The sequence below is a fragment of the Equus caballus genome, chromosome 7 (genome assembly GCF_041296265.1).
Source record: "Equus caballus isolate H_3958 breed thoroughbred chromosome 7, TB-T2T, whole genome shotgun sequence".
Classification (NCBI taxonomy): Eukaryota; Metazoa; Chordata; class Mammalia; order Perissodactyla; family Equidae; genus Equus; species Equus caballus.
The window spans coordinates 387,595-397,400 of NC_091690.1; the positions used below are offsets into that span (position 1 = coordinate 387,595).

The 9,806-nt window shown below is 68.6% G+C and overlaps 2 protein-coding genes across 3 annotated transcripts; both read left to right on the forward strand.

Moving 5' to 3' along the window:
- The first annotated feature begins 748 nt into the window (after positions 1 to 748).
- ELANE (elastase, neutrophil expressed) lies at positions 749 to 3,234 on the forward strand. Of its 2 annotated transcripts, none has more exons than XM_023644292.2 (5): positions 749 to 876; positions 1,245 to 1,401; positions 1,508 to 1,649; positions 2,085 to 2,315; positions 2,934 to 3,234. In XM_023644292.2, the coding sequence occupies exons 1-5, from the start codon at positions 810 to 812 to the stop codon at positions 3,108 to 3,110; spliced, it is 774 nt and encodes a 257-aa protein (XP_023500060.1). In that variant the 5' UTR covers positions 749 to 809; the 3' UTR covers positions 3,111 to 3,234. The 2 variants fall into 2 exon arrangements, with proteins under 2 accessions (XP_023500060.1, XP_070128392.1); XM_070272291.1 differs by having other exon boundaries at positions 785 to 859; positions 1,345 to 1,401.
- A 1,842-nt stretch (positions 3,235 to 5,076) lies between these two features.
- CFD (complement factor D) lies at positions 5,077 to 8,231 on the forward strand. The gene is made up of 5 exons (XM_023644290.2): positions 5,077 to 5,528; positions 6,068 to 6,224; positions 6,318 to 6,462; positions 6,666 to 6,926; positions 8,015 to 8,231. Exons 1-5 carry the CDS (start codon positions 5,096 to 5,098, stop codon positions 8,174 to 8,176), a joined length of 1,158 nt encoding a protein of 385 aa, XP_023500058.2. The 5' UTR covers positions 5,077 to 5,095; the 3' UTR covers positions 8,177 to 8,231.
- Positions 8,232 to 9,806: the final 1,575 nt, after the last annotated feature.

A 9,806-nucleotide genomic window follows, 5' to 3' on the forward strand; every position in this document is an offset into this window, starting at 1 on the left:
GGGCGGGGCTGCGGGGTGGAGGGTGGCCGGGGTCCCCGTCCCGTTCCCAGTGCCACACATGGTCCAGCCTCCAGGCCAGGCGCGTCCTTTCTCCAGCATGTCCCGCCCCAGGCGTGCGTCAGGCGGAGCGGGAAGGGTCCAGTGAGGCTGGCGGGGGGTGGGGGTCTTTTCCCAGAACCTCCGCTGGTGACCGGGCCGCGGGCGGGGAGTGAGTTCGCCGTCATGAGCAGCAGCCACAGGGAGGCCGGAAGGCCGAGCCCTGAGAGGGGGACCTGGGGCTCAGGGAGGAGCCCGTCCAGCTGTGGTTTCGGGGCCTGGGCTTGAACCCCGGCCCTCCCACGGCACCACTGACTCATGGGTCCTGCCGTGCCTCAGTTTCCCCATCTCAGCAGAGGCCCCGCAGCCCCTGTCGTTGCCCCTGGGGAACATGAGGATGGTGCTGGGTGCGCCACTGTTGTGGTTATTACTGTGCCCTGGGTAAACTGAGGCACGCGGGGGGCCAGCCGACGTCCTCTGGGCCCAGGGTGGCGGGATTTAGCAAAACTATGGGCACCCGGCGGACTCTGCCCGTCAGGGGCGCGACGGCCCACCCTGCGGACACGTGCACACACATAACGTCTGGGACAGACGGACAGACACCCAACGTCCAGGGGCAGAACCAGCCTCGCGGCCCCACCTCCCCACGCTTCCTGCCGCGCTCCTCGTCCCCCACGTCCCCGCGGGAGAGGAAATGGGGCAACAGCAACGGCCTGGGCGCGGGGCAATAAGAGGGGCCGGCGGGCGCGGGGTGGACACCGAGCACGCCGACCATGACCCGCGGCCGCCAACCCTGCAGCCCTGCCCTCGTCCCCGTCCTGCTGGCCGCACTGCTGGGTGGTGAGTGGGGCCGCGTGTCTGTCCGTCTGTCCTTCCTGCCTCTCCGCTGTGCCCCCAACCCGAGTGGACCCTCGTCCCCGTGGGGAGGTGATGGCCGAGACGAGGACACCTGTTTCCAGAAGAAGAGACTGAGGTTCTGAGTGGTGGGAACCCAGAGCTGGGGTTCGATCCTGGGGGCCGCTGAGCACACCATGGGGTCTCTGAAGCCACGATAATCCAGATCTGTCAACGCCCTGGCTGGGGGACCGTGTAGCTCCCTCCTCCTCGCTGTGCCTCAGTTTCCTCATCTGAGCACAAACAGCTGTGACCCCGAGGGGTTCTGGTGGGGGTTGGGGGGCTGACTGGCCTTGATCCCTGTGTGTCCCCAGGCCCCGCGCTGGCCTCGGAGATCGTGGGCGGCCGGCCAGCCCGGCCCCACGCGTGGCCCTTCATGGCGTCCCTGCAGCGGCGAGGGGGCCACTTCTGTGGGGCCACCCTGATTGCCCGCAACTTCGTCATGTCGGCTGCGCACTGCGTGAACGGCCGGTGAGTCCCGCACCCTGCCTCCCAGCCCTCAGTTTCCCCTTCTGTCTGGCTGTTGGGGATGGGGGGGGACCGCCCCCAATCACCCCCGTCCCCCCCTTGCCGGCAGCAACTTCCAGTCGGTGAGGGTGGTGCTGGGGGCGCACAACCTGGGGCGGCAGGAGCCCACACGGCAGACTTTGGGCGTCCGCGGCGTCTTCGAAAACGGCTTCGACCCCGTGAACCTGCGGAACGACATCGTGCTTCTCCAGGTGACCTGGCAGGGTGGGTCTGTCTGTGCCTCAGTCTCCCCTCTGCCACACGGGGAGACGAGCCCCAGCCGGCCGGGCCGTGGAGAGAAGGAGCAGGACGAGGCAGGGAAGCTCCGAGCAGCAGTCGATCAACAAACCCGTTTGCATTCGTGCGCCGTCGAAGACGCCCACATTCGGGCAGGCGGGAGACTTGGGGCCGAAACCCTCCCTTCCTGCCTCTCTCGAAGCTATGACGATTCTCTGGGAATGTTCTAGAATGGGAGCTTTCTAGGCCTCAGGGTTGCCCACAGTTTGTCTTATTGAGCACCCACTGTCACGTCCAGGGACGCCTCGGGCCACTGCGGCTGCTCCCGCTTGCAGATGGGGAAACTGAGGCCCGCGGTGGGGGGAGTCGTCGCCTGCTGCCCCAGGTGACACTCTGGTGCCCTGTCCCAGCTCGACGGGTCGGCCAGGATCAACGAGAACGTGCAGGTGGCCCGGCTGCCGGCCCAGGGCAGGGGCGTGCCCAGCGGGACGCCGTGCCTGGCCATGGGCTGGGGTCGGCTGGGCACCAACCGGCCGTTGCCCAGCGTCCTGCAGGAGCTCAACGTGACGGTGGTGACGTCGCTGTGCCGGCGCTCCAACGTGTGCACGCTGGTGCAGCGCCGCCGGGCAGGCATCTGCTTCGTGAGTGCCCCCCACCGTGCGCGCCCTGCACCCCGCCTCCCCCGGCCCCGCCCCGGCCCCGCCCCCATCCCAGGCCCCGCCCCCAATCCCCGCCCACGCCCCATCCAGGCCCCACCCCTCACCCTGGGCCCCCTGCCCCAACCCGGGCCGCCACTCCCCAACTCGAGGCCCCGCCCCTGCCCCGAGCCCCGCCCCCAATCCCCGCCCCCGCCCCATCCAGGCCCCGCCCCTCGCCCCAGGCCCCGCCCCCCAACACGGGTCGCGACGCCCCTGGGCCACGTCCCTACCCAAGGCCCACCCCCTGCGCTGGGCCATGCCCCAATCCCCGCCCACATGCCAACCACGCCCCCTAACCGGCTCCGCCCCATTCCAGGCCCCGCCCCTCGCCCCAGGCCACGCCCCCAAAAGGCTCCGCCCCATCCCAGGCCCCGCCCTTCGCCCAGGGCCACGCCCCCTGCTCCACACCACACCCCCAATTCCCTGTCCCCACCACGCCCCCACGCTGGGCCCCCCCCCGCTCCCTGACCCTGCCCGGCTGCAGCACGACCCGGGGAGGGACGCCCCAACTCCAAGGGGGCCCCCTGAAGCCCAGCCCCCCGACGTCGTGCGGCTCCGCAGGGAGACTCCGGCGGGCCGCTGGTCTGCAACGGGCTCGTGCAGGGCATCGACTCCTTCATCCGCGGAGGCTGCGGCTCGGGCTTCTTCCCGGACGCCTTCGCCCCCGTCGCACAGTTCATCGACTGGATCAACTCCATCCTCCGCCGCCACGGGGACCCTGCGAGCGCGGCCAGCTAGGACGGGCTGCCCCGCTCCCCGCCCGCCCCCACCCCGGTCACCCCACCCCGCTTGCCCCCCGCCGGGCCCTTCCCACGTCCCGTCCCGCGGCCTCCAGCACAATAAAGACCCTCCCTGTCTCCTGGATTCGCGTCCGGCTGCGTGTCGGTTGTGCAATCGGGTGTGGAAAGGGGTGGGGGCCACCTCACGAGTACGCTGCCACCAAGTGGCGGCAAGGTCAGGGCCCGGGGACGAGAAGCCCCTTCCCCACCCTCCTCCTCAAAAGGAGGCCACTTGCTGTTTCTGGTTTCCTTCCCGTAAAACCCACTTCCACTGGGTCGGGGTGACCCAGGGCGATGGCGGGTGTGCCTCGGGTACTTACCTGGCACGAGAGTCATTCTGAGCCTTGGCGGGAGCCCTGTCCTCTGGCCCCACTGCAGCCCTTGAGGGGTGTCGTCTCCGAACCCCACCCCACGCATGAGGCTGTGGAGGCCCAGAGCGATGGGAGCTGAGCCCAGGCCCGGGTTTGAGGCCCAGCTCTGTGACTTTGGGCAACTTGCTTGCTGTCTCTCAGCCTCGGTTTCCCAGCTGTCCAGGAAGAGCCCAGCCAGGGGTTGGGTCCCGGAGGCCTTGGCTGCATTGGGTGATGGCGCCTGTCCCCCGCCTCCCTGGCCATTTGCTCTGACACGTGGGGAGGACAGAGCGCCTGTTCCTGAGGGAACCCGGGCCCAGATGGAACCAGCCCTGGGGGAGGCCTGCGCCCCGCTTCTGCCTTTCTGGGCCGGGTCCACAGGCGGGGACAATGACACGTGGCCTCCGCCATCGTGTTGCTCGCAGGCTGATGGTGGCAGAGGAAACAGCCACCAACGCAAACGAAAAAACGAAAGAAGTAACTTCAGATGACGCCCCCACATGCAGCAGGAGTTTGGGGTGACTCGCCTCCCGTCCCTGCCCTGACCCCCCGGAGCTCATGGCCTGGGCGACCCCAGGGCCTTTGCCTCCATTCCTGCCCCCATCCCGCTCCCCCCACTGCCCCATGATGCCCTCCCCATCCCACCCCCCGCCCAACACGGCGCCCGGCGGTCTCTCCACGTCAACGCGGCATCCGGGGTCCATCAGGGTTGTTTACCAAAACGGCCCATCTCGCTGGGTCGCCTCCAAATTTTGTCGCAATTACATAATTGTCCACTCTTGCGAAATCCGGGCTCCACATCCCAATGGTGTTTGTTCAGAGTGTCTGATTTTAACGAGGAGACGTCTTAGGGTCTAATTGATCGCATTTGTGGTGTTATTTTCTATTCTTCTCTGCACGTATGAAATTGTCCTCCAGGAAGAGAAAAGAAACCGAGGGGAAAATGTGGCACGCTGTTCCCACTGGGGACGGCCGAGGTCCAGCCCACCCTGCTGGTCCAGCACCTGCCTCCGTTGTCTCCTGAGTGTTGACCCACCATCTGCACCCTACAGACGGCCACGTGACCCAGGGTCCCGTCATCAGAACCCACCACCCCCTTTCCCCAGTGATTGGTCTCCCAGGGGGGTGCCATTCAAACTCAGCCAATTTGCGGCCGCCTCAAGACACTGGCTGGAGTGATGGGGAATGAGGAGGGCCCACTGAGCCACTAGGCTGAGTGTGGGGCCCCTGGGGCCACAAAAGGGGAGCCTGGTGAGGAGAAAAGCCATCCAGGAGAAACCAGAGGCACAGACCTGACACTGTTCAGGTGCCTGGATTGAGCCACACCTGAAGCTAGACCCTGAACTTCCCATTTAAATTTTTTCATTGAGGCCTACACCCAGTTCGACTTGGTTTTCCCATCACTTGTGTCCAATCGTCTTTCCAGCTGCCCCCTACATGCCACTTTTCCGATACTGTTCTTGTTGGGCTGTCAGGCCCCAGAGCCACAGCAATGGGGACAACGGTGTCAGGCATCCTTCCTTCCACCCCCACCCAACCTCCTCTCCAAGTTGGAGGAGGAAGGGAAAGAAGGGAGGAGGAGAAGAACCAGGAAATGCTTGTTTACAAACTGGCCTCCAGCTGTTGTTGCGAAACCTGGGGGGGCACTCTGGGGAGACTGGGCTGGGGGCTGGGGGATCCACCCTCTGCTCTGCCTCCTGCCGTTCCCGGGGGTCTGCTCCCCACAATGCACTGGGGCCAGCTCCGGGCCGGGGTGCAGAGGCGGGAGGCACCCCAGGGGTTGCCGACTCTGGGTGCAAAGTCCCCCAGGAAAGAAGCCGCAGTGGGGGGAGGCGGGAAGGCGGCTCCCCTTTCCCCAGCTGGGCCGCTGCCCACCCAGAGGGCTTATGGGAGCCGCCCTCCTGCCCCCTCCGCCCTCATAAAAGGGCCCCCGGCCCCGTGGGGCCAGTGTCGAGGCTGCAGCTGCATGATGGCGGACCGCGTGGTGCACCTGGCGGCTCTGATCCTCCTGGGGGCCGCCGTATGTGGTGAGTGGACCTGGGCCCACAGGGACAGCCGGGGGCCACCGGCCTGCAGGGCAGTCAGCTAGGGGCCCCTCCATCAGCAGGACTGACCCCAGCCCCACTCGGTGGCAGAAAGAGGGGACAGGGTCCGCGAGAATGGAAGGCTCTGGAGATTAAGGAATTCTCAAAACTCTGAAATCGGAGCTTTCTGCACTCTGTGCACCGGGAGGGTCCGAGGTTCTGGGTGGGAAGCTGGGGGGCCGGCGGGAAAGGCTGGCGGGAGAGGAGGGTCGGTTTCCTCAGCCCACTTTTCTCTGTTTAACTCGAAGTCCTCAGGTCAGAGTGTAGGGTGAGAATTGCCCCAGACCCCACTACTCCCTATTGTCTGTCCCTCGGGCATTCCTCCTCTGCCTCCCGATTTCAGGCTCTGGGGAGGTGGGGGGGAGAGGATCCCAAGGATGGAATTCCAGGTGTGAGGGGCTGGGGCGGCCTGGGGGCTGCAGGGGGCGTCCGAGGGCTGGGCTGCCGCCGCCCTGAAGCCCTCGCCCCGCTGCCGCCCCCAGCGGCGCAGCCCCGTGGGCGGATCCTGGGTGGCCGCGACGCGGAGGCGCACAAGCGGCCCTACATGGCGTCGGTGCAGGTGGGCGGCAAGCACGTGTGCGGCGGCTTCCTGGTGGCGGCGCAGTGGGTGCTGAGCGCGGCGCACTGCCTGGAGGACGCGTGAGTGCGGGCGCGGCGCGGGGCGCGGGGCGCGGGGCGCGGGGAGCTGGGGGTGGGCTCTGACCTGCGTGGACCCCCCGCTCCCGCCCCCAGGGCCGGCGGGAAGGTGCAGGTGCTTCTGGGCGCGCACTCCCTGTCGAGGAACGAGGCGTCCAAGCGCCTGTACGACGTGATACGCGCGGTGCCCCACCCGGAGAGCCGGCCCGAGACCATCGACCACGACCTCCTCCTGCTGCAGGTGCGCCCGGTCCGGCCGCGGTGCCTCCTGCTGCCCCCGGGACCTCGCCCCGCCTCCTCCCCTTCCCCGGTCCCTGCCCCCACCCGTCCCCCCGTCTAGCCACAGCCCCTCCTGCTGCACTGGGGACCCCCAGGCGTGGCGCGGTCCCTCCTGCTTCGTGTCCCCCCGGCTGACCCCGGGCCCTGACACCGTCCCCCCCACAGCTGTCTGAGAAGGCCACGCTGGGCCCCGCCGTGCAGCTCCTGCCCTGGCAGCGCCAGGACCGCGACGTGGCGGCCGGCACACTCTGCGACGTGGCCGGCTGGGGCGTGGTCACTCACGCGGGCCGCCGGCCCGACCGCCTGCAGTACCTGCAGCTGCCGGTGCTCGATCGCGCTACCTGCAACCTGCGCATCTACCACGACGGCACCATCACCGAGCGCATGATGTGCGCGCAGAGCACCCGCCGCCAGGACAGCTGCAAGGTGCCGGGGCGGGGCCAGGGAGGGGCGGGGCCATGAGGAGGGGCGGGGCCACGAGGCGGGCTTGAGCCAGGAGGGGCGGGGTCAGGAGGAGGGGCGGAGCCAGGAGGGGCGTGGCCAGGGAGGGGCGGAGTTGGGAGGGGCGGGACCAGGGGCGGGGCGGGGCCAGGGAAGGGGTGGAGCCAGGAGGGCCGGGGCCAGGAGGAAGGGTGGGGTCAGGGGAGGGGCGGGGCCATGAGGCGGGCTTGAGCAAGGAGGGGCGGGGCGGGGCCAGGGAGGGGCGGGGCCATGAGAAGGGGTTGAGCCAGGAGAGGTGGAGCCAGGAGGAGGGGCGGGGCCAGGAGAGGGGCGGAGCTAGAAGGGGCACGTGTGGTGGGGCCAGGAGGGGCAGGGGAGGGGCCAGGCGAAGGGGAGGGGCACGTGGGAGCAGGGCCTGGAGAAGGGGGCACGAGGAGGGGCGGATCCAGGAGGGTGTGGATCCAGGAGGGGCGGGGCCAGGAGAAAGGGTGGGGCCAGGAGGAGGGGTGGGGGCGGGGCCCGTGGGGAAGGGGTGGACTCAGAGAGGTGCGAGGCATGTGGGGCGGGGCCAAGAGGTGGGTGGGGCGCCAGGGGCGGGGCCAATAGAGGGGGCGGAGCCTTGAGGAGCGGGGTGTGTGGGAGGGCGGAGACAACAGAAGGGGCGGTGCTTGGGGGCTAGGGGGAGTGGGCGTGGCCTGAGCAGGTTTAGGGCTGAGATGGAGGGTCAGTGACGCAGCAACAGGCCCGGGAGGGGCTGCCTAAGATCAAGGCCGGGCTGGGAGCAGAGGCGGGGTCTGGAGGAGGGTGCGGGGCCAGGAGTAGGGCAGGGTGGGGCAGGGTCGGAGGAGGGGGCTGAAGCCCAGAGGCGACAGGCCTGGAGAGAAGGCGACCCCCTGTGAGGGGCCGGGCCGGGAGCTGGGAGGCGGGGCTTGGCGGGCGGGGCCTGGGGAAGTGGACAAGCGAGCGGGCAGGCCTGGGCCGGAGCGCGGAGCGGAATTGCAGGGCGGAGAAGGAGCGGGAGGGGAGGCGGGCCTGTAGCCACCCTCACCCCCCCCCCCCACCCGCGCACGCAGGGCGACTCCGGGGGCCCGCTGGTGTGCGGCGGCGTGGCCGAGGGCGTGGTCACCTCGGGCCCGCGCGTCTGCGGCAACCCCAAGAAGCCCGGCATCTACACGCGTGTGGCCAGCTACGCGGCCTGGATCGACGGCGTGATGGCCGGGGACGCGGCCGCCTGAGCGCGACGTGAGGGGCGGCGGGCGCGGCCGAGCAATAAAGTCCTGCACTTCTGCATCCGGGCAGCCTTCACTGAGCGCGCGCCGCGTGGGGGGCCCGGGGGTGGCCAGGTGGCGGGGCCTGCGGACACGAGCCTTGAGCCGGGCCATGCAGCAGCGCCCTGACTCTTCCCTGGAGACCGGAGAGCCGCCCCGAGGCCAGGGAGGGGCCGCGGTGGGGGGGAGTCCCCTCTCCGTGCGGCCGAGGTCCAGCTGAGACTGAGAGACACAGAGACCCTCTCAGTTGTGTTCTTAGAACCCGTGTCCAAATGGGGAAGCTGAGGCTCGGAGAGGCCAGGCGACTCTCCCGAGGTCACCGGGAAGCTGCTGGGCCAAGCCTGGACTCGAACCCAGGGCCACGGCGCCTGCGCTCAGAGGCCGTCCCGGGGCCGTGAGGCTCGATGGGGGAGGCCGGCGCACTTACCCGGGCAGCCGCGCTGACGCGGGTCCAGCCACCTTCCTGCCCTCCTGGGTAGCCACACAGAGGGGCAGAGGGCAGAACCCAGCCCCAAGGCCCTTTCTCACACCCGGATGAGGGTCCCAGGAGGCCCACACCTGCTAGTCTCGAGGCATTAAGCCTAGTCCACAAAGGGGGTCAAAACCTCTTGTTGAAAAAGAGACCGAGGGTCTGAGGGGACCTCACGAGCCCCACAGAGACTGAGGTGTCGAAACCGGAACCTGTGGGGGGTTGTTTCCTGCCACAGAGCGTCCACCTGGGAGCCCTTCCTTCCTCCACACGTGAGCGTTTGTCCTGCTTGCTGGGCTTCGGGCAGCGTGATGTAGAAGGCCCAGCCTCACCCTAGGGAACCAGGTGACACCCCAGGGTGCCACCATCCCTCGTGAATTCCGTGTGTGACTTGAGACGTTTAAATAACAGGCGAAGGGGGCAGGGCCGCTGGTGGCCTCACCGTCAGAGGTCGTTGCGTCCCCAGTGCTTCCTGGATGGCACGGCACCGGGCCGCGGCTCTGGAAGGCTCCGGGGGTGGGGGTGGTGGGTAGGACCACGTGCCATCTCAAAGGAACACACAGGATGTCCAGCTAAGTGGGGATTTCAGGAAAAACGACCCTGTTTATAATGCACCCACGTGACGCTGGGACAGGCGAAAAACTTCATTGTCGTCTGAGACTCGGACCCTGGCTGGGCACCCGCACTTCATCTGCCACGCTGGGGGGACACGTGTCCAGGCTGTCCCTGTGTGTCCACTGAGGGTGGCTGAGGGGGTCCAGACTCGAGGGCAGAGGGTGGGAGCAGCCCCGGGGCGGGTGGTGAGGCGGAGAGAGGAGGGGTGGGTGGGTGGGTACAGAAGAGGGGACGGACGGCCCTCGCAGGAGGCACAGCCGGGCTGGGCCTGGCAGGGGACTAGTACCGTGCGCCCCGCGGGGACTCCTGCCATCACAAGCGCTGGACGAGCCTGTGGCCCTGCGGGGCCCCTTCCAGCAGCTCCCCACAGACACACGGGTCCTCCACATCTGTCAGGGTCATCACAGGTCCTCCACGTCAGTCAGGGTCGTCAGCCGCGGTGGAGGGGACAGCGGGGGACCCGGAGCCACCGGGAGGGGCAGGGACACCAGGGTGCGCAGGGAGGGTGGGGCC

Excerpts from the sequence above, each read along its gene's own strand:
- CFD (XM_023644290.2), top strand. The coding sequence starts at position 5,096 with ATGCTTGTTTACAAACTGGCCTCCAGCTGTTGTTGCGAAACCTGGGGG. Across the intron at positions 6,225-6,317 it reads GCGCACTGCCTGGAGGACGC|GGCCGGCGGGAAGGTGCAGG; the intron begins GTGAGTGCGGGC and ends TCCCGCCCCCAG. Across the intron at positions 6,463-6,665 it reads ACGACCTCCTCCTGCTGCAG|CTGTCTGAGAAGGCCACGCT; the intron begins GTGCGCCCGGTC and ends TCCCCCCCACAG.
- ELANE (XM_023644292.2), top strand. The coding sequence starts at position 810 with ATGACCCGCGGCCGCCAACCCTGCAGCCCTGCCCTCGTCCCCGTCCTG. Across the intron at positions 877-1,244 it reads GCTGGCCGCACTGCTGGGTG|GCCCCGCGCTGGCCTCGGAG; the intron begins GTGAGTGGGGCC and ends GTGTGTCCCCAG. Across the intron at positions 1,650-2,084 it reads ACGACATCGTGCTTCTCCAG|CTCGACGGGTCGGCCAGGAT; the intron begins GTGACCTGGCAG and ends GCCCTGTCCCAG.